Source organism: Bactrocera neohumeralis, chromosome 3, assembly GCF_024586455.1.
Source record: "Bactrocera neohumeralis isolate Rockhampton chromosome 3, APGP_CSIRO_Bneo_wtdbg2-racon-allhic-juicebox.fasta_v2, whole genome shotgun sequence".
NCBI lineage: Eukaryota > Metazoa > Arthropoda > Insecta > Diptera > Tephritidae > Bactrocera > Bactrocera neohumeralis.
Genome location: NC_065920.1, coordinates 36,242,964 through 36,265,523, shown reverse-complemented (window position 1 = coordinate 36,265,523; position 22,560 = coordinate 36,242,964). Strand labels below are relative to the sequence as shown.

General features: G+C 33.5%; 1 protein-coding gene and 1 long non-coding RNA gene across 10 annotated transcripts in view; one reads left to right on the top strand and one right to left on the bottom strand.

The window, feature by feature from the left end:
- Positions 1-858: 858 nt before the first annotated feature.
- Positions 859-2,926, top strand: LOC126753491 (uncharacterized). Its single transcript, XR_007666147.1, has 2 exons — positions 859-1,534; positions 1,595-2,926. It is a non-coding gene; the product is annotated as an uncharacterized LOC126753491 (long non-coding RNA).
- Positions 2,927-9,310: 6,384 nt separating this feature from the next.
- The window catches only part of LOC126753432 (ER degradation-enhancing alpha-mannosidase-like protein 3), a 35,904-nt gene continuing 22,654 nt past the window's right edge, over positions 9,311-22,560 (bottom strand). For 7 of the 9 annotated variants that reach the window (XM_050464882.1, XM_050464879.1, XM_050464886.1 and 4 more), the window contains 3 exons: positions 14,388-14,438; positions 10,683-10,781; positions 9,311-10,483 (listed from right to left, as the gene is read on the bottom strand). In XM_050464882.1, the coding sequence (XP_050320839.1) occupies positions 9,899-10,483; positions 10,683-10,781; positions 14,388-14,438 (735 nt within the window). In that variant the 3' untranslated portion in view covers positions 9,311-9,898. The remainder of the gene's footprint in view (positions 10,484-10,682; positions 10,782-14,387; positions 14,439-22,560) is intronic. The other 2 variants (XM_050464883.1, XM_050464884.1) reach the window with 1 other exon arrangement.

The window sequence follows — 22,560 nt, the reverse complement described above, 5'->3', positions numbered from 1 at the left end:
GAAAATTGGATGATGGGCATGGCACCGCCCACTTTTTGATTAAATCCCGTATCTCGGGACCCGACCGACCCATTTCGACAAAATTTAATGCGTGGCATTGTTCTTATGTGCCTATGTCACAGTACAGAAAGGGACGAAATCAGACAACAACCCCGCCAACTTCCTATATCACAAATCAAGAAGTAATTAATATAACGGGATACAATTTGCATTAGTAATTCCTGTAAACCATCTTATCATTAAAAATTGTCCAAATCCTATTCCAATTGTTCAAACCCTTAGGTACCGAATATGTGTGTTTATTTTGCTTTGTTCCGAGATATTTATATAAGCATCATATGTATTTATATTATTAATTATGGGAAAGATCAGTGAATCTAAGAAAAGTGAAAGCGCGATTAGTTCCAACATCACTAAATTTTTAAGAAAAACACCGTGGTGTTAACGTCTGTGAAACAATGCTTTTCGATTACTAAGATGTCATGAAATGTATTATTACTAACGACGAGTCTGGATCTATGCTTACGATTAGGAAACATACGATTAATCGGCCGTTGTTGAAGTGAAGCTATTCGCAAAAATACGCCGGAATTATGGGCCGGCAACTCTTGGTTTTTGCACTACTGGAAAATATGTTCTCAAGTATACCTGAGCTTGGATATTGCTTAATGCAATCAGTCCTTAATATTATCTGCCCACATATTGACTTCCGACTTTCCACACGACTTTAAGTCACCCATGTTGGTCAACATGTATGATATCTTAAAAAAATTATGTACATATGTACATACATATATAAGTATTCTTGAAAATTATGTGGTTTAGTGTTGAATACAAATAATATCAGTTTAGACCTTTGTCCAAACTATATATGTATGTATTCTTAAAATAATGAATTGCGAAAAAGATCATTTGCATGATTCTCACGATAGGTTTTGGTTTTTCATTCATAACATTAGACAGTTTAATAAACTCTTGTGAATAAATAAATACAACTGGTATCGTGACATCATTAGTGCCATCTCCAGACATGGCGAACATTGGTTGCGTCTCCCCGGAAGATCCCGGTACATTATCACAAACTATTAATGCAAGGGCACCCGCTGCTTGGGCCAGACGCGCTTTACTAACAAATGTACAATCTCCTCTTTCGGCAATAAGGATTTTGCCGCTTATTTCAGCTTTGTTTGAGGGTTCCTTACAAGCTCGAAAAGATGTTGCCATAATCAATTCATCTTCGACAAATCGATCTCCCATCTTATATATCGCTGGCTAAGGGTGCAAAGTGCCTAAGTCCATTTTTTCCAAAAATTAGATTTTGATGCAGTTCGAAAATACATGGGTTAAAAAACAAACAAGGGAATTTTTTTTTAAGTTGTATAGTGTTGGTAAGCAAAAGTCTTAAGTCCGTAGTTGTCAAAAAGCGCGCGCTAAGTCCACTGAACGTACACAGCATCAGCTGTTTCATAGGAATTTGGCGCAACATTCAGTAAAGTTTGTTTATTTGTTTTATAAAATTGCTCATAAGTGGAAGGTGAATACGGTTACTTATTTTTTCTTAATATTTAAAGTTTAATTATTGTTTTTATATCAGATAATGTGTGCTGATAAAAATAATAATATTCAACCGAAAGAAGTTGAGTGCCCTGATTTTGGAATTGAAGCAGATGGTAGTGTTGTAGGACTAGTGCCTTATGGTTTTAACAGCAGTCCAGTTCCTCCTTTTCTGAAAAAAATAAAGTCCTTCGCCAAAGTGGTAAAAAATACCTCGGCAAAAAAAAAAAACAAGTAACGTTTGGCAATACAATAACGTGAGAGACGCTAGAACTCTCAAGCAAAGATGTAATTGTTTGGACAAAGGTGAGACTGCAATCATGAAATGCGCACAACTGTCAGAATCATGTAGAGAACAAATGTTCAAGGAATTTTGGAAAATGTGTTGGAAACAAAAAGGAATTACGTTAATACTTTGATAGAGTGTATTCAAACTAAAAGACCTCGAAATCGTCGCATAGAAAACGCATCAAACAGTCAAACACTGCAGTATCACCTTGAAGCCAATAATACAATTTTGCGTGTGTGTCGCACTCTCTTCTTAAACACATTGGGCATAAGCGGAAAAACTTTTTTGAAATGGTTGACAACGCCCTTTTCTGTATCCAATTCAAACAAACACAACCGAGGAATGGCTACCCAAAGTGTACAGCAGCCAGAACTAAGTATGTTTTTCGACAGTCTTCCAGCCACAGAATCTCATTATTGGCGAGCTACAACCACAAAAAATATCTATTATCAGAATGGCAGTCTAAGACAAAGCTTTATGATTTCTATAAAAATAATTGGTGTACTGAACACGAAAAGCAACATCTTTCGTTTTTTAAAACCATACGTCCTGGTCGTGGTACAGGTGATTCGAAAGAGACAGATATTCGAGCACTGAAGTATACTCCAGATGGAGAAATATTTTTTAAATTAAGATTTCCGCATGAATGGAAAATTCTTCCACAGCGCAAATGTATGCATTTAGCCCCATTAATGTGGTCCAACCTGGATCAGCTTTACCATGAAAAAAGGCCTATTTCAAAAAGGAAATGTGAAGACTTACAATCTTTAAAAGTAACATTGCCAAAAGACTACCATAAATTTTACGACGAGTTGCCACACGAATGAATTGTTTTTATTTTGAATAATTAGTGTTTAAGATTTTGATAACTGGAACATATGTATGAGTGATTTTTTTTTTTTTTTTGACAATGAATTGTTCTTTATTTTGAATAAATAGTGCTTAAGATTTTGAAAACTGAAACATATGACTGATTTTTGTATATTTAAGATATTTATTTTTAGTTTTAAAAAATGTAAAAAGAAAGTGAAATATAATTAAACTTGATTAAACAATTAAAGTTTCTATGAACTTTAAATAAAACTTGAGGAGTTTTCTTTTCACGCGAAGAGAAAATACAAAAGTGTTTAACAATAAAAAGAGCTAAGTCCATTACAAAAATAAAACTCTGTTGCAGAAAATGGGCTAAGTCCCAAAATTAGGCATAAACAAGTATCTTATGCTTATTTCAAATTAAAATTGTATTTGAGTCATCAATTACGAATATAAAAAGACATTATGTTATACAGCTTTAAAAAATATTAACAAAAATAATATTTAAAATGTTTTTCGTCTCCTGAAAAATTTCAAAAAATGGACTTGGGCACTTTGCACCTTAGCCAGCGATATGTATGTATACATATATCTTAAAATGGTGTTGTTCACACCTGAAGTTATGCCAGTTGATTCATATTTTGTATTTTGGTCAGTTCCAGCATTTTTTGCATAAACAGTAAAACCCATTTCTCTATTACCAGCGCTTTTGGCCTGCGAGACAAATAATTTTTTATTTATTGAATAAATATCTGTTATCACTAAATATTCATATCTTTTAAAGAATATTTAAGGCTGTCAAATAACGAAAATATTAATGTCGGTGAAAACAACTTAATGATAAGGCAGGTAAAATTTACTATATAACTTCTAGACAGCGCGTTCCGACATGACTCCTATTAATATGGACTATCAAATGATATTATATAGTATTAAATCTGAGGGAAATTATTTTAAAAATAAATACATAAGAGAAATAATTATAGTGCAAATAACTTGTATAACATACGGCTTTTTGGAAATGTGAAATCGACACTTAAAAATATTAATTTGTTTGTATCTCAATAAGAATTTTTGAAGCATATCAGTTATGATCTCGGAATAAAAAGAGCGCATTCCTATTCGAAGTAATACTTACATTACTATTTTGTAGCAATATTTTCTATCCAAGCATTTTTTGAACAAACATAACGCAAAGTTATGGAGCAATTAAAGTTTACGTTTATTTTAATAAGTGTATTTAATATCATATTAAGTATAATAAGTAAAAAACTATAAATAAGGTCTGAATCGATATTAGAAATTTTTACTATGGAATCAAATAACGCTAATAGAAATATGATCATTGAATTTTATTAGGGTATTTGGCGCTCACACTCACATATGTGGTACAAAATCTACTTGAATATTTTGGTTATACAGCGTAAAGGTACGTTTGCTACATCGTTACGGGGCATGGCATGAAGTGACACTGTTCATTGTAATATGGATTCTGATATCTCAGTCATTACTCGACCAATCTTAACCCAATACGGTGTATAGTATAACATTATCTTAGCATCTTTATTTTACAGTTTCGAATTCGGCCTCCACCGCGTCTAGTTCCCATATAACACAATAGAAAATACCAGCTAATTCTTTTACTATACTGATAAGTCCATGTAATCCAAGCACCAATGAAGATATCGGAATAAACTTTATGCAAATAGTGCTTTCACGATGCTATGTTCTTAACTAAAGATTGTCGAAATTGTATCATAATAAATAATCTGGTGTCTATACCCGATTTTTACCCAAAATATTATATCAGTGAATCTGTGAAATATCTTAATGAAATTAAGATATAACTTTTTATACTCTTGCAACCTGTTGCTATAGAGTATAACAGTTTTGTTTACTTAAGGGTTGTGCGTATTACATGCATATATTTAAATGATCAGGATAACGAGAAAAGTTGAAATCTGTCCGTCCGTTTATGTAAGCTTTAACTTGAGCAAAAATTGAGATATCTTGATAAAACTTGGTATACGCGTTCCTTAGTACGGGTTCCCCCATATAACTAATATCCGGATTCTCAAACATTCTGTTGACTTTAATCCTTTTAAAGATAGTAGAAAAGTTTTAAATAGATACATCGGAACAATGCTATTCCAATATTCCATATACTTAATATAACTTTTTCGAACTTGCGATTGTATACATATGTATGTCAGTCGCTATGTAAGAAATACTATACTATAATCCCCAATTGGGCCCCAATACGTATATTCTTTTACTCTTGTAAGGTGCTTCAGCTGCCTTCTTTACCCTAGCTTTTAAATTTTGTTTCCATGAGAGCTTCCTGTCCAAAATTAGTCTCACGTAGCTTTCCTTATTTCCTATTACTAGTCTGGTATCATTTAATTCTGGCGGCGAAATTTTTGAAATATTGTGTTTCTGAGAGAACAATGCTAGCTCTATCTTGCTAGCATTCATGTTTAGAAACATCGCCAGCTTTGACCATAACATGTACCCCTTACTTTCTTAAATCCACAAACATTTTATTCATTGTTAAAATCCATAGGCATGGAGAAAACGCGCTTCTTTGGGGTGTACCCCTTCGGATAGATCGTTACATCGTTGAAGCTCCCAGCTTTGAAATTATTGACCTGCTCAATATTATCTGTTCACTAGCTGTGCCGTCGACTTCGTCCGCGTGAAATACTGATTTTGGGCTTCGCCTTTATCTTCGTCCGCGTCAATTTCTGTTATCAAAGAAGTTCTGCGTAAATTATATTTTTTGTTTTATTTTCTGGTGGCAGAAGAACATATTGATTTTCTCCGCAACCTGATCTTGACAACGCGACATATAATTGGCCATGTAAAAGCAGTCTTGGCGTAAATCGATCCCCACGTGTTTAAATGTTTGCCCCTCCGGTGGTTTCAGATTTCTAAGTAAAATTATTGGGGCACCTATTTTTAGCTTAATGGAATGTGGAGGAAGGCCACTTGGGTTCAAAGAATTTAGAAACTCCTGTGGGTAATGGACCACATCTTCTTGATCCATTACATTATCAATAGATGTGTATGTGACTATATCTCCTTCAAGTTTATTTAAAATTATGTCATTAATTTCGTCCACGATATTGTTTCTCGCCGCCAATATTGCCCTTTGACACATCCATTGGTGATCTTTACTTTCTATTTCGCTGATGTCAGGGTAAACTTTTGATATTAAATCCTCAATGTTACCTACTCTTACTCCTAAATCGCGGTCAATTTAAATTTTATTTTGAAAATGAGGTATTTTCCCGTCTTCTACTAAAAATAATTTTGAAGGGAAAGTTATACTACCTCCCCCCAAATGGGCTCTCATATTTATCGATAATTTTAAAATCAAAGTTCGGGAATTCTGTGAGGCCCAACGTTGAGATCGTTCAGCGCTTGATTCCCGTTGTCGGTTCGCCAAAGTTCGGAAATTTTGTGAGGCTAGACGCTGCGAACGTTCAACGCTCGATTCCCTAGAACGGTTTTGTTCATGATTGCTCGTTGAGTACCCAACCTATGCATATTCTCATCCTTTCATTGCTACGCAAAACTCGCAGCCGCTTTGCAGTAGCAGTCTGCCGAGAAAGCTGAGTTCTTTTTCTAGGCATTATAGTGACAAAGAAAGAACGTAGAAAATGAATAAAAAGAATGTAGAAAAAAGAAATGTAAGATTAATAATCAGGAACCTAATTATTTTTACCTGCACTTGGTATTTACGTAAACTGAATATTATGTCAAAAGAATTACCGAACAACACATTTATTTGGATAAAGATTAATATTATTATGTTAAGACAACTCTAGCAAATAATTTCGACCAAATTAGTTATCACAAAAACGGTACTCACAGACTTTTTTTAGATCATTAAAAGAGAAATAATTCTTTCATACATAACTTTTGTGTATCTTGAACCGCTTTCGCAGCGCAAGGAACGGAAGCCCTCAAAGATAAAAAATTTCCCCCTTTTTTTACACATTTACCACGGTTTCTTCGCTCCTATTGGTCGCAGCTGTATAGCCTATAGCCTTTCTCGATAAATGGATTATCCAACACAAAAAGAATTATTCAATTCGAACCAGTAGTTTTGGAGATTAGCGCGTTCAAACAAACAAACAAACTCTTCAGCTTTATAATATTAGTATAGATTTGATTTCCCGAGAGACTCAGAGATGCCCTAATCATTAAGCATGGCCTGTAAGGCCATAGACTGTGAGTATCTATTAGCAGACCTAAAGATTCTTCACAGGATACCATCTAGTTGTGATCTGGCTTCTGATGGTATCCAATGTTGTGGACCGACTGTGGCGTTGTTTTCCTAAGTCTAGACACTTCCTACGACGGAACGATATTATTACGAAAATATTTCCACGAATTTCTTTTGGCTTTCCTTACATTTTTTTATATGACTTTAAGAGAGAGAACTATTAAATTCCACTCCTCTTCTCCTTAGGGCAATTTGGCGAAATAAATTGATTCCTACACTTTTTCTGTAAGTTCTTAAGCACGGAAGATCTACCCCTACTGCTTGCTAATGGACAAACCATTTCTAATGTTTGTCGGCAAGAGTTCATGAACTGTTTGACAAGGATGTCCAGATTTTCGAACTTCCCGTGAACTATGAAAATGCGATATCGATTTTTCTAATAACACTGGATCTTTGCGTATAATGGGGAGGAATCGGGTTTGAGTTGCTGAGTTATACCTCTCCGCACTCCATAGATTAGGTTAATTTGAAATGATACTGAAAAGGAAAACTTACGTTATAAAAACTATGAAAGAGGTGCACCTTGCCATCACCTAAGGACACCGTTGATATGTCCATGTCGTAAATAGCCCGCAAATGATCGCCATTACTTGCTTGAAAATCCAAAATACGTAATCGCTTCGTGGTAGGTATCCGGGAGCAAAAACCCGTCATCGTTTTTTGAATCGACTCAGTCGTATTACTTTCCGGACTAACCCTGTAATACTATTAAAAAATTAGGAAACCGATGTGCAACCGGTATGATTGCGTTATTCAAAAGTTAGGCGTCACTTTCACACATGTTCAAATTTTCTTGGTACACTTCCACTCGATACAATTTCTGGTCGTCAGTGAGAACTTTTGGGACTATCTTCGCGCACACCTTACGCATGTTCAAGTGCTCCGTCACAATGTCCTGAACCACCGATTTTGATAATTTTAACATCTGGGCAATTAAACGAATATTTGGTCGACGGTATGAGTTTAAATTTTTGCGCACAAGAGTCACATTTTCGGTGTTCGTCTACGTCGGTGGGTCTCCCAGCCGGTCTTCATCAGCGACCTCTTCCCGGCCCCCAAAAAGGCCTGGTGCCCCCGAAATACACCACTTCTTGCTAAAGCAACATCTGGGTAAGCCTGCTTGATCATATCAAATGTCTCTGTCGCAGATTTACCGAATTTCACACAGAATTTAATCGCGTACCTCTGCTTTAACGAACGCTGTATTTTCGGTTTGCACCACTAACAGAAACATATCGCGCGAAAATGTACAGTACAGTACAATACAGTTGCGGCGAAAGTCCTATTACTTTCCGTACAAACGCTGTATTACTAAAAGTTGTGTTCCCGAGCTGTGCGATAGTTAGTGGTAGCTCTCTTTTTCACTCAATATGTAAAATTTAGCCTCTTCGGTTGAGTTTGAGTTTCATTTGAGGATGATTATAATATAATTTTCGTTGATGCGAAGTAAAATTTAATAATCGAACAGGGGGCCTATTCTGTAACTCGATTCGAAAATGTATGCTATTCGAAATTCTGATCTACTTTATCATTATGCGAAAGTTGTACCACCCTGTGCCAGAAAAAATACGTACAATTTTCGTTTTTGCTTTCTACAACTCAAAAGCTATCGAATATTTTATTCGAATTCGAGTAAATTGATTTTCGAATCGAGTTACAGAATAGGCCCCCAGGAACTTCATTTTTTGTTTATATTATATTTTGAAGCTCAATTAGAACTTTTTAATATTCCCTCAATTCCTGATTCTGATCCTAAATTTTACTTAATTCTTAGTACCAAATTTATAATCGACAATACTATAATACTTTAAAAACTCAGAACTTGGAAGATAAATTTTAGATAAGCGGTTTCCAACTATTATGAAACTTATGAAATTGAAAACCCGATTTTGGTATATGGAATGTACATAAGTATAATTGAGAATATTGATCCGGCAAATAGTTTCGGAAATACGGGCGTATTAATGTAATTGGGTTTTTCTCGAAGCATTGTTTTCGAGGTCTGTGAGGAAATTTTTTACGAAGCGAAGACTTGAAATTCGTCATACGACCTTTTTATATATATTTGTCAGATAATGAAGAAATAAGAATTTGAGTTATAAATCGGATTTTTTTTTTATTTCACAAAAAACGGGCTCCTAGCCGACTTGAAACCCTTTTAATTGAGAACAATCTGAGTTTTAGTGTGAATTACATAATTAGGGAATTAATATAGTCTCATAAAGTTATAAATTATAACGAATCGAAAACAAAGTATTGAGAATTGTAATTGCCTAAGCTCATTCATATGTCATATGTAAACCGAATGAACAACTGCCAAAAATTGCACTCTACAAAATTATTTTAAATCAAACAAATATAAATTTTGTGGTTCTATACAAAAATTTAATTAAATTTCTTTCGCATATTAAAGATACTTAATGGTATATTATAAATAATTATATTTCATTCCGCTTGAAATATTTTAAACGACACTATAACTTTAAGATTACTTAGGACCTCAACATGCAAGTTATCACACCGTTACTATTTATACAAAGTTCGTGAGGAGTTACTTAAACTTTAAAAACTTTACAATTCTACTGTTTAACTATTATTAATTACAGATATATTTTAGAAAACAAATAATAATCCTTCATTGCAAACGTTCTAACATAATTATGCGAAATTATTAATATTATATACAATTCGTTATTGCATAATATGTTTCGTATGTATATTTATGATAATTACTCTGTCTTCAAACAAAAGAGTTTGTTCTTAGAAGGAATAATTTAATTTATTTTTAGAATGATTACCAATCCTCAAAGAATTTATATTTATATTAAAATAACTACATATATACAAGCTTTCGATTAATTTTGGGAATTCTAATTACTTAAAGTGAGTTTAATTTCTTTTTTAATTAATAATTTTAACTGAGTTGTATTAAGAATTTAATTTTATAAACACTATAGATCTTCTTTAATGTTGTCTGTCTCTGCTGTTCTTTCAGCATCACCATTCTTAGTAGATGTAGCTTTTGGTATTTTAGTGTTAATTGTCATTTGGTAGTTTGTTGTCGTTTTTGTTGAATCCCTTGCGAGTTGCCAACGTTTAAATTCGATCATTTGCATGATTCTCACGATCAGTTTTGGTTTTTCTTTCGTAACATTAGACAGTTTAATAAACTCTTGTGAATACATAAATACAACTGGTATCGTGACATCATTAGTGCCATCTCCAGACATGGCGAACATTGGTTGCGCCTCCCCGGAAGATCCCGGTACATTATCACAAACTATTAATGCAAGGGCACCCGCTGCTTGGGCCAGACGCGCTTTACTAACAAATGTACAATCTCCTCTTTCGGCAATAAGGATTTTGCCGCTTATTTCAGCTTTGTTTGAGGGTTCCTCACAAGCCCGAAAAGGTGTTGCCATAACCAATTCACCTTCGACAAATCGATCTCCCACTAATTCTGGACTGAAATGCGATGGACCGGCCATCAACGCAGTCCAATCATTGGATTTATCATTTGGCGAATATGCAACTGCCTGTGAAATGTAAATAATAAAGGGAAAATAAATAGTTTTCATTTTAACGATTACCTTAGTATGAACCCTCTTGGTTAATTTTTAGAAACGATTTATGGTAGTTAAATTTATTAGTTTTGTTGTTTGGTATACAATTTCATATCCCATTTTTGTTTCACATCGTAAAGTTTAAACGATCTTAATATGGTGTTGTTCTCACCTGAAGTTGTGCCAGTTGATTCATATTTTGTATTTTGGTCAGTTCCAGCATTTCTTGCATAAACAGCAAACCCATTTCTCCATCATCAGGGCTTTTGGCCTGCGAAACAAATAATTTTATATTCATTGAATAAGTATCTATAATCACTAAATATGAACATATCTAATCATATCTTTTAAAAAATATTTAACGCTTTAACAATTTAATGAAAAGGTAGGCAACATTTACTATATAGCTTATAGACAAATTAATATGTATCTGAGGGAAATTATTCGTAATCTATTATAAACTATGTATATTATAATGCGATATCGATATTTTAAGATAAAGATAGAAGAGAAAGAAGTAATCATAGAGCAAATAACTTGTATAAAATAAGGCTCTTTAGGAACGAGAAATCAAGATTTAAAAATATTAATTTCTTTATATCTCAGTAAGAATTTTTTAATACATATCAGTTATGATCTCGGGATAAAAAGAGCGCATTCCTATTCGAAGTAATACTTGCATTATTATTTTTTAGCAACATTTTCTTTCGTATCGTTTATATTTGTTAAAATAAGAGTACTTAATATGATTAGAAATATGATCATTGAATTTTATTGGGGCATTTGGCCCTCACAAGTTACATATATGTGGATCTCAATCCCTTTACATAGTTGCTATTCATGTTAAATTTATGTATCTATGTATATATAGAGATCCGCAATGTTAATGTACTTAACATATAATACCCACTCTGCTAAGAATGTCAATAAGATATCGTATGTTAAGCTAGGGTATAAATAATGATGTTTCGGTAGACTAAAGCATATTATTAAAAAGAATTACTTTAGCGGTTTGACGCTTCGTCTTAAACTTAAATAAATACTATTAAAAAATATAACTCTGAACGTCGGGTTTCACCGGGTTAGAGAAAAACATAACTGGCGACGAGGATGGGATGTGAATAGAAAGTTCCACATCCAGTGATTACGAATTTTTCGCAAACGAAAATTTTTTTTTTAATATTACTAAATATAATAATAAAAACTATGGAAGTGCTAAGCTAATTTTGTGTAAAACGAACATTCATATATTAACTTCATTACAACAAATTGGGAAACGTTAAAATAAAACTGCTGTAAAAAAAAACAAAAAAAAACAACATTATTGTGCAAAGTGATTATACATATATTACACAAAACAGAACATTAGCATCGCTGTTAATGATTAAAATTACAAAAATAACAAAGGTAATAAACCAAAATTAAAATAAAATCCCCAACTTCGCTAATGAACATTAAGTGGACGAATCAAGAAATATTTTCTACAGTTCCGAAAAAAAAACAAAATACACATATTAACACTTACGGCAAAATTCAACAAAGTTCACGAAAATTAAAAGAAAAGTAAAATAAAAATGTAACATCTGAGGTTACTGTAATATCACGCCACCCAGATCATCCACATCACAAAAACCCACCAATCACGGCTTACTGCGTTCATCAGATTAGAGAGTGAGAGAGCTAAATTTCAACATGGCATTAACATTAGCGGAGTGTCTGCGTGAAGCACGAAGCTCACCTGCATTTACTGGAGGAAATGAATATACGCTGAGCAACTACTTGCAAGATGTCACCACCGTACTACAGCTGACTGCGACAGAATATCATGATACTCTACAAACAGTGTTGGGCAACCGCCTTCAAGGCAAAGCATTAAAGGTAATACAAACTTTAGTTAGTCCTAGTTGGAAGAATGAATTAAAAAAACTAAAAGAAGAATTTGGCGTTAAAAGAACATTTTTATAATTTAAGAAGCGATGCCTTAAACGTAGATGCAAAAAATATTGAAGAATTGCATCATAAGTTGAGAAAAATTTTAAGTCTGATGAACACTAAATTTAGTTTAGAACCAGATATGTTGTATACACCTAGTAACAACGACCAAATGATTTTTGATATATGTATATATAAATTTTTTACCTATGTATTAATATCAAGTCTTTGTTATTACAAAATCATATTAACACTATTGATAAAGCATATACCTTTTATATTGAAAACAATTTAATAAAAGATATTAAATTAATAAACATGAATACAAAATCTGCGAATAATTTTCCAAATTTCCAAAATAATTTTCAAAGCAAAAATTACCAAAATGTAAACAATGACACGAGTGGGACTTCGGCATTTGGCAACGTAAATTTTCGTAACACTAGTAATCGTAGAAGCCTACAAAACCATAAATTACCTACTCAAGGTTATAATGGGAACTTACCCATTCAAAGTCAAACTGGGAATTTTAGGCATAACGCAATGAATTATAGATATCCGAATAGAAATGTTAACCATTTCCCTACTTTTGTGGAAGTTGATGAACAACATGCAACACAAAATTTTCATTTACAGCCTCCGGAGCCGAGCTACCAATAATTGTACTAACAATAAATAACATTAAGACAAGGTGCTTAATAGATAGCGGAGCTGCCACCACATTGGGAAATTATCTTTTCATATATAGGTATTAAGAGAAAGTTAGCTAAACCGATTCGGCTAAATACCTTAATAGGAAATAACATTATAAATGAAGAAGTAATAGTTAACGTACCAAACGAATTTAACGCAAAAAAATGAAACCATGTCTGTTAAACTTACTAATTTCACAGAGACGGCATTTGACTGTATATTAGGTGTCAACATTTTAGGTCCCATTGGAGCTATAATTAATTTCCAAACAAATTCAATGATAGTTAATGATAGCGAAATTAGGTTTCCTAATAATAATTTCGAAATTAATTACATCGTCTAGAAAAAGTTGAATTAACTGAATTTAGAAATTCCCTTAGAACTTAATACTGAAGAAAGTAAACGATTACAAAACTTTCTACATAAAAATAAAAATATATTTTACATTGAAGGTCAAAATTTAACTAACACTAATTGTATTAAACATAAAATTATAACAAAATCTGATAGATCGATTTATTGCAAAAATTATCGACACCCTCAAATCCTAGAAGATGAAATAGAAACACAAATAAACGACATGCTTAATAAAATAAATATAATTAGGCATAGCAAATCTCCATATAATTCTCCATTATGGATTGTAAAAAAGAAATCTGATAACTCAAATACTCAAAAATGGCGGCTAGTAATTGATTTTAGAAAACTGAATGAAATTACAATAGACGACAAATTTCAACTGCCGAATATTGAGGCACTTTTTGATAAATTGGGTAAAGCTCAATATTTTTCTTCATTAGACCTTGCAAAGGGTTTTCATCAGATACTAATGGATGAAAACGATATTGAAAAAACAGCATTCTCTACATCCAGAGATCATTTTGAGTTCGTAACAATGACTTTCGGCCTGAAAAGCGCACCATCAACATTTCAGCGAATGATGAATCATGTGTTGGAAGATTTTATAAACAACATTTGTATTTTATATATGGATGACATTTTAGTTTTCTCGACGTCTCTAACCGAACATATCGAAAGTTTACAAAAAATATTTAATAAGCTTATTAATTACAATTTAAAAATACAAATTGATAAGTGTAGATTCTTATCAAAGGAAACAAACTTTTTAGGTCATATTATAACCAATAAAGGCATAAAGCCTAACCCAGACAAAATAGTCACAATACAGAATATTAACCTTCCCAAAACTGTAAAAGCTATAAAATTCTTTCTTGGATTAACCGGGTATTACCGTAAATTCATAAAAAATTATTCCTTGGTGGCAAGTCCAATGATAAAATACCTGAAAAAAGACACAAAAATAAATCTCGATGATCAATCTTATGTTGATTCTTTTCAAAAATTAAAAAGCATTTTGATAAATCCGCCTTTATTATGTTATCCGGATCTCAATAAAAAATGTATCCTGACTACAGATGCTAGCAACAAAGCCATAGGAGCCGTTCTGAGCCAAGAAGGAAAACCAGTTTGTTTCGCTAGCAGAACACTCAATGGTCACGAGAAAAATTATTCAACAATAGAGAAGGAATTGCTAGCTATTGTTTGGGCAGTAAAATATTTTTGTCCATATCTTTATCGCAGAGAATTTACGGTGCAAACTGATCATCGTCCGTTAAAATGGTTATAGTCATTAAAAGACCCAAATTCGAAAATAATTAGGTGGAAAATAATGCTAGACGAGTTTCAATTCGATATAAAATACCTTAAAGGGAAAGAGAATAAAGTGGCTGACTATTTAAGTCGAATTCAACTGTATCAAAATTCATTAAACAGTATCCACAGCTCTTCAGAAGATGCAAACAAACATTTCTATACAACCGATAAAATTGTTAACAAGTATAAAACTCAAATACGTATACTAAAACATAAAAAAAGTAAGTGAAAAACATTTTAGAAAATACAAAATAATTTAAATTTGCAAAAATGATATTGGTAACACTCATTACCTAAATGATATATTCAGAAGAGAATTAACAAAAGGCACAGTAGGAATATACTCCGAACTCCCGGACAATAAATATAACCAAATTCAAACAAAGCTAATAGAACTTTTCTCTAATGATATTCATCTGAAATTTATAAAATACACAAAATTAGCAAGCGATGTAGAATCTGAAGAATCGCTACTGAACCTTATTAACGAAACTCATATATATGGCAATCATAGAGGCATTCCGGAAAATTTCGAAGAGTTGAAAGATTTATATTTCAACCCAAAATTATTAAAATATATAAATAGATACTGCAACAGTTGCAGAGTTTGTATCGAAAATAAATACGATAGAAAGCCGATTAGAAAACGGTTCCTGTTCACGTATACGTCAGAAAAGCCAAACGAAATTGTACATGTCGATATTTTTCAAATTCAAAAAACCTATTTTCTATCTACATTAGACAAATTTACAAAATTGGGAACCGCCCATAAATTGAATGATAAAAATATGATAACAGTTAAGGTTAAACTAGAAGAAAGATTTGCATTTTTAGGTAAACCTAATAAACTAGTAATGGACAATGAATTTAACACATTAATAAAGTTATATTGCCAAGAGAATAGTATTGAGGTGCATTTTACTACCCCCAATTCTCACACTGGTAACTCAGACATAGAGCGTCTGCATTCCACGCTTCTTGAACATATACGAATTCTCAAAAATTCTGGTAATCTTGACGATGCACAAGAGCTTGTTCTAAAAGCTATCCACTTTTATAACAACTCAATACATAGCACAACTAAAGTAAAACCCGTAGACTTTTTAAATAACTTAAATATCGATTTTGATCATATTAGAAAGAAAACTGAAACAAAGAAAAGAAAGACTATTACCAGGGAAAATCTTAAAAGAGAGAATATATCTTTAGAATTAACTAATCCCAACCAGACCTGTTAAATCTGGATTAAAATTAAAAATCAATTATATTAAACTGCTCTATTAATTTAATTGATTAATTATTATAATCGAACATTTTTATAATAATTAATCGATTAGGATTAAATTTTGTGTTCGATTAATGAGGATTTATTTCGTTTTCAAATTTAATCCTAGGATTAATCAAATGAATCAAAATTTCAATTTGATTAAAGTTTCTGATTAATTGCGTTTAACGAGGATTAATAACAAATTTGAAATATTTCAATACTAATTAAAATTAAAAAATTTTACATTTTTGTGTTTTTTTATAAATTCATCCAAAAAAAATTATATATTGATAATTGATAAAACATATTGGCAACTTGTTTTTATTGTTTTTGTTCTTATTTACAAGAGCGAAAAAAAACAATTGTTGTTGGTTAATGCATTCATTCATTATTGCTTACACGTGGTATTAAGTTTGTGCAAATAAGTCAGTTTTGCTAATTGTAGGTGCCGTCATAGTGTTAATTGTAATAAAGTTAAAGTAGAATTAAAACTTTAAAGTGTAACATATATCTAAAAGTGAAAATTATAATTTATATTTATATATTGACGTCTAATATTTGGAAAAAGTGGTAAATCTCAATCATTTTTGTGCCCGCATTGCAGTGTTGTTTTTGTATTATTTATAGAACTTGTGTTTTTCAGTTAATATGGCTGGAGAACAAGATTTATTTGAGGAAAGCGAAATTGACTTCTCTGCTGACGACGATATACCCGATCCCACATTCACCATCCCAAAAGTCTCAAAAAGGAAAGGGAGTTTACTTTGTGAGGTTGCAATTAAGGAGCGGCGTTTGGATTCCAACTGGTCTTCAAAAATAATTTTTAAGGCTGATTTCTATACCAATTTCGTGAAAGTATGTTTCTGTCAGGGTTGCCAAAAAACAACACTTGGAGTTAGTCATTGTGTTTGTTGTTGAAGTATTTGTGTTTCTCGATTCTGCTATTATGTGTATGGTTGATAGCTACCGTGTAGTAAAGTTATTGTTTTGTCGTTGGTTTTCCCATAGTGATATGTATGTATGTTCATTCACATGCTATTTTGAAAATATACATATATATATAAAATAAATAAATATATTAAGGGTTGGGGTCAAAATTCTGCTTTTTTGGAAATTCTGCATTCATAATTCCGGAAGTCGGAACACCGGGAATCAAAGTTATGGAAGTCAATATTCTGGAATCTAAAATTCTGGATAACGAAATTCTAAATTGCTAAATTCTGAATGGCAAAATTCTGTAATTAGTGATTAAAAATGCGTGTTGATAACAAAAAAAGTACGCACTTTTTTAATCATTAATTACAGAATTTTGCCATTCTGCAATCATATGTTTTATTGCCTAGTAAGTAGTTTTTTACAATTGCATGATTGCATTTGTTATTGTTATTGCTTTGTTTGTTGTTGTTCATTTACTTTTTTGTACTACCATAATGATTTAGTTTACTATGTACCTAATAATATATGTACTGACTAAGCAATGTGTTACTGCAATTTCATTAATAAACACGTGCTAAATATTTTTGTGAAATGATGGAAAATATAACCGTGGTGAAGTTCAATAAAGGAAAAGACATGTTAAACGTCGACGGCTACTTGTTCTATGTATTTGGAACGAAAAAATAAGAAAACATTTAGCTGGACTTGTTCTGAACGAATTAAAAACAAATGTACCGTCCGTATTGTCACACAATTCGATGGCTGTGAACATGTTATACGAAAAAAAAGAAATGAACATTCTCATGATCCAATAATGGAGTATCTATTTGATCTTTATTTGTTAATAATGTTGTTTTTTGTCTTTCCGATAAACATGTTTGAATTTGGGAATTATTTTGGAGGTTATGTTTTGTTTATGTTATATTATTATGTATGTATAAGCAAATTTATATAAATACACGATTTGGCTCAAATTTTGGGGAAAAAATTTCCAGAATTAATTCTGGAAAACCTAAATTCCGGAATTATGAAAAACCAGAATTTTGAAATGCAGCCAAAAAAAGCGAAGGAATTGCGGAATTCCGATTTCCAGAATTTTGTCGACCCAGGTAGAGGCTGCCTACCTCGCAACGTTACGATCGACCACAACACGTGCGGGATGGGATAGATACCGAGAACTGAAGAGGGAAGCGAGACGCATCTGCAGACAGAAAAAGAAAGAGGCCGAAATGCGTGAGTATGAAGAGCTTGATAAGCTGGCCGACAGGGGTAATGCTCGAAAATTCTACGAAAAAATGCGGCGGCTTACAGAAGGTTTCAAGACCGGAGCATACTCTTGTAGAACCCCCAAAAGGTGATCTAGTGACCGATGCCCAGAGCATACTTAAATTATGGAGGGAACACTTCTCCAGCCTGCTGAATGGCAGTGAATGCACAACGCCAGGAGAAGGCGAACCCGATTCCCCAATCGATGACGATGGAGCAGACGTCCCATTGCCCGACCATGAAGAAGTTCGAATAGCAATTACCCGCCTGAAGAACAACAAAGCGGCGGGGGCCGATGGATTACCGGCCGAGCTATTCAAACACGGCGGCGAAGAACTGATAAGGAGCAGGCATCAGCTTCTTTGTAAAATATGGTCGGACGAAAGCATGCCCAACGATTGGAATTTAAGTGTGCTATGCCCAATCCATAAAAAAGGAGACCCCACAATCTGCGCCAACTACCGTGGGATTAGCCTCCTCAACATCGCATATAAGGTTCTATCGAGCGTATTGAGTGAAAGATTAAAGCCCACCGTCAACAAACTGATTGGACCTTATCAGTGTGGCTTTAGACCTGGAAAATCAACAACCGACCAGATATTCACCATGCGCCAAATCTTGGAAAAGACCCGTGAAAGGAGAATCGACACATACCACCTCTTCGTCGATTTCAAAGCTGCTTTCGACAGCACGAAAAGGAGCTGCCTCTATGCCGCGATGTCTGAATTTGGTATCCCCGCAAAACTAATACGGCTGTGTAAACTGACGCTGAGCAACACGAAGAGCTCCGTCAGAATCGGGAAGGACCTCTCCGAGCCGTTCGATACCAAACGAGGTTTCAGACAAGGCGATTCCCTATCGTGTGACTTTTTCAACATGCTTCTGGAGAAAATAGTTCGAGCTGCAGAACTTAGTAGAGAAGGTACCATCTTTTATAAGAGTGTACAGCTGCTGGCGTATGCTGATGATATTGATATCATCGGCCTTAACACCCGCGCCGTTAGTTCTGCTTTCTCCAGACTAGACAAGGAAGCAAAACAAATGGGTCTGGCAGTGAACGAGGGCAAGACGAAATATCTCCTGTCATCAAACAAACAGTCGTCGCACTCGCGACTTTGCACTCACGTCACTGTTGACAGTCATAACTTTGAAGTTGTAGATAATTTTGTCTATTTAGGAACCAGTATTAACACCACCAACAATGTCAGCCTGGAAATCCAACGCAGGATTGCTCTTGCCAACAGGTGCTACTTCGGACTGAGTAGGCAATTGAAAAGTAAAGTCCTCTCTCGACGAACAAAAGCCAAACTCTATAAGTCGCTCATAATTCCCGTCCTGCTGTATGGTGCAGAGGCTTGGACGATGTCAACAACTGATGAGTCGACGTTGCGAGTTTTCGAGAGAAAAGTTCTGCGAAAGATTTATGGTCCTTTGCGCGTTGGCCACGGCGAATATCGCATTCGATGGAACGATGAGCTGTACGAGATATACGACGACATTGACATAGTTCAGCGAATTAAAAGACAGCGGCTACGCTGGCTAGGTCATGTTGTCCGAATGGACGAAAACACTCCAGCTCTGAAAGTATTCGACGCTGTACCCGCCGGGGGAAGCAGAGGAAGAGGAAGACCTCCACTCCGTTGGAAGGACCAAGTGGAGAAGGACCTGGCTACGCTTGGAATATCCAATTGGCGCCACGTAGCGAAAAGGAGAAACGACTGGCTATAATCGCGTAAGCGGTGTCTACGCCAATTAAGAAGAAGAAGAAGGTAGAGGCTACGCAGGGGTTTCTTCCAACTTTGTCACGCATTTAAAATTAAAACGTGCTGACGCTTACAAAAAATATAAAAATATGAAATTAGGCAAATTTGGTTCACTGCAGGAATGCGTCAATGGCAAAATTTTACATTTGATTGTGGATATAGCAGCATCGTCGTTGACAGACAGTCCTTCGTCTCCATATTTGAGGGTACTGGACTGAAAATAATGAGCAGGCAAACCGCGAAAAAAAAGTTTGAAGATTCTTACCAAAACATGTTGGCAAAAATAAAAGATGAAATTTCTTCTGCTGAATATTTTTGTACAACTGCTGATATTTGGTCAGGGAATAAACGTAGTTTTTTTGGTTACACTTGCCATTGGCTGACCAAAGATTTTCAAAGACATACGGCAGACAAAGTTGGGCAGATGATTGCGGAACTTAACAATTACTTTGCCCTTGATAACAAAAACATTGTTATGACTATTACCGACAATGGGTCAAATTTTATTAAAACTTTTAAAAACCATGGATTTGACAATTTCCACCAGAGAAGATGACAGCGATGACGAACTGTCTTTCCGCGAAAATGAGTTTTTATTGCCAAAACACCATCGATGCTCTAGCCATACTCTGAATTTGCTTGCAACGACCGATTTTTTGAAAATTTTGAAAGCAGATCTGGCTGTTTACGAAAAACACAAAATTGTTAAGTTAATTATTATTAAGACTTGAATACAAAATAACCAAAATAATATTTTTTTCAGATTTTTGAAAAATGTAATAGCCTTTGGAGGAAGTGCAACTGGCCAAAGTCATCAAAAGTTATTGTCGCTTATTTAGGATCAAACTTGGTTGTGCCCGTTGTGACAAGGTAGAACTCTTTGTATGATGCCGTTACAAAAATAATACATCATAAGAGTAGGCTTAATATTTTGTGCGAACAATTAAGTTTGGCACCTTTTTGATTAAGTGACGTTCAATATTTGGAGTCATACAAGTTGCTGATGACTCCGATTGCACAGGCGTTAGACTTTTTTTTTTTCAGGGGGAACAAAATGTGAAATTTGGACTCCTTTTAGCTGTACTCATTACATTAAGCAACAAATTGCAAAAGCTGCGTAAAAAGGAATTTCACCTAAGCTCAGTCGCTGCAAAAATTAATCTGGCCCTGTGGAGCCGATTTGAAATTTTTTTTAGTTTATCCCCTGAAGCAAATATTGCAATCACAGCCGCTGTATTGACTCCAGAAGTTAAAATGAAGTGGCAGCCTGTTCTGGAAAGATCCACAACTGGCATAAACAAGGAAATAGTATCCAGAAGGGTAATTCAAGAAATATGTAGATTCGCGGAATCATCAAATCTCGCTATTCAAAATAATTTGAAAAGTAATGATTTGAAACACAGTTCGAGCTTTTTCGATTTTGATGATGATGGTAAAATCTAGTATTTTTTTTTTTATATATAATTACATAATTTTTTAGATGACGATAGAGCAAAGGAAACCAATAATATGGAAACAGACCAAATTGATGTAGAACGCGTGGTTTCCGATCAATTTTACGCGTACGTCAGTGATGTTTCTGACGGACCAGATGTTTGGGAGAGATGTCCCTTGTTAAAGCAAGCATCAATATTTTTCAATATACCTCTAACTTCGTCAGCACCGGTAGAAAAACTGTTCTCCTTTGCCGGAATAGTAAATACTCCACGCCGTGGATGTTTGAAAGGCAATTTCTTCGAAAAGTTGGTCTTACTCAAAGCCAATGTAAAATTTAATAAGTAATTGTTATTATTATTGTTTTTATTTATTAAGTTTATGTATATTAAATGTTGAAATATTTAAAATTTGTTGTTAATCCTCGTTAATCGCAATTAATCAGAAATTGTAATCAAATTGAAATTTTGATTAATCCTAGGATTAAATTTGAAAACGAAATAAATCCTCATTAATCCTCATTTATCGAACACAAAATTTAATCCTAATTGATTAATTATTATAAAAATGTTCGATTATCATAATTAACCAATTATTACAAAAATAACAAAAAATTTAATTTGACTATCAATGATTAAGATTAATAATCATTATTTAACAGGTCTGATCCCAACTTATATACAAAAAATCCAGCTGCTATTAGACATAAAACAGCTAAAAGATTCAACAAATACCTTGTATTAACCCCAATAAAATGGAGGTTGCCCAATTTCGAAGACCTCTGAATTCAATACATTAAACATTGAATTAAACACATTAAACAATTCATAAAATAGCATCAATATATGTATATATGCTAAAAATATGGAAAACTATACGCAAACAAAAACAAAATTAGTATTAACTAATTATAATTGTTTAGTAAGAATTAAGTACAACTGTTGAAAAAATAAATTTATAAAACTATTTTATATATCAATATATGATTTAAAATATTCGAAGGGACTCGAATCTTATAAAGGTAAGCGAGTTACATATATGTGGATCTCAATCCCTTTACATAGTTACTATTCATGTTAAATTTA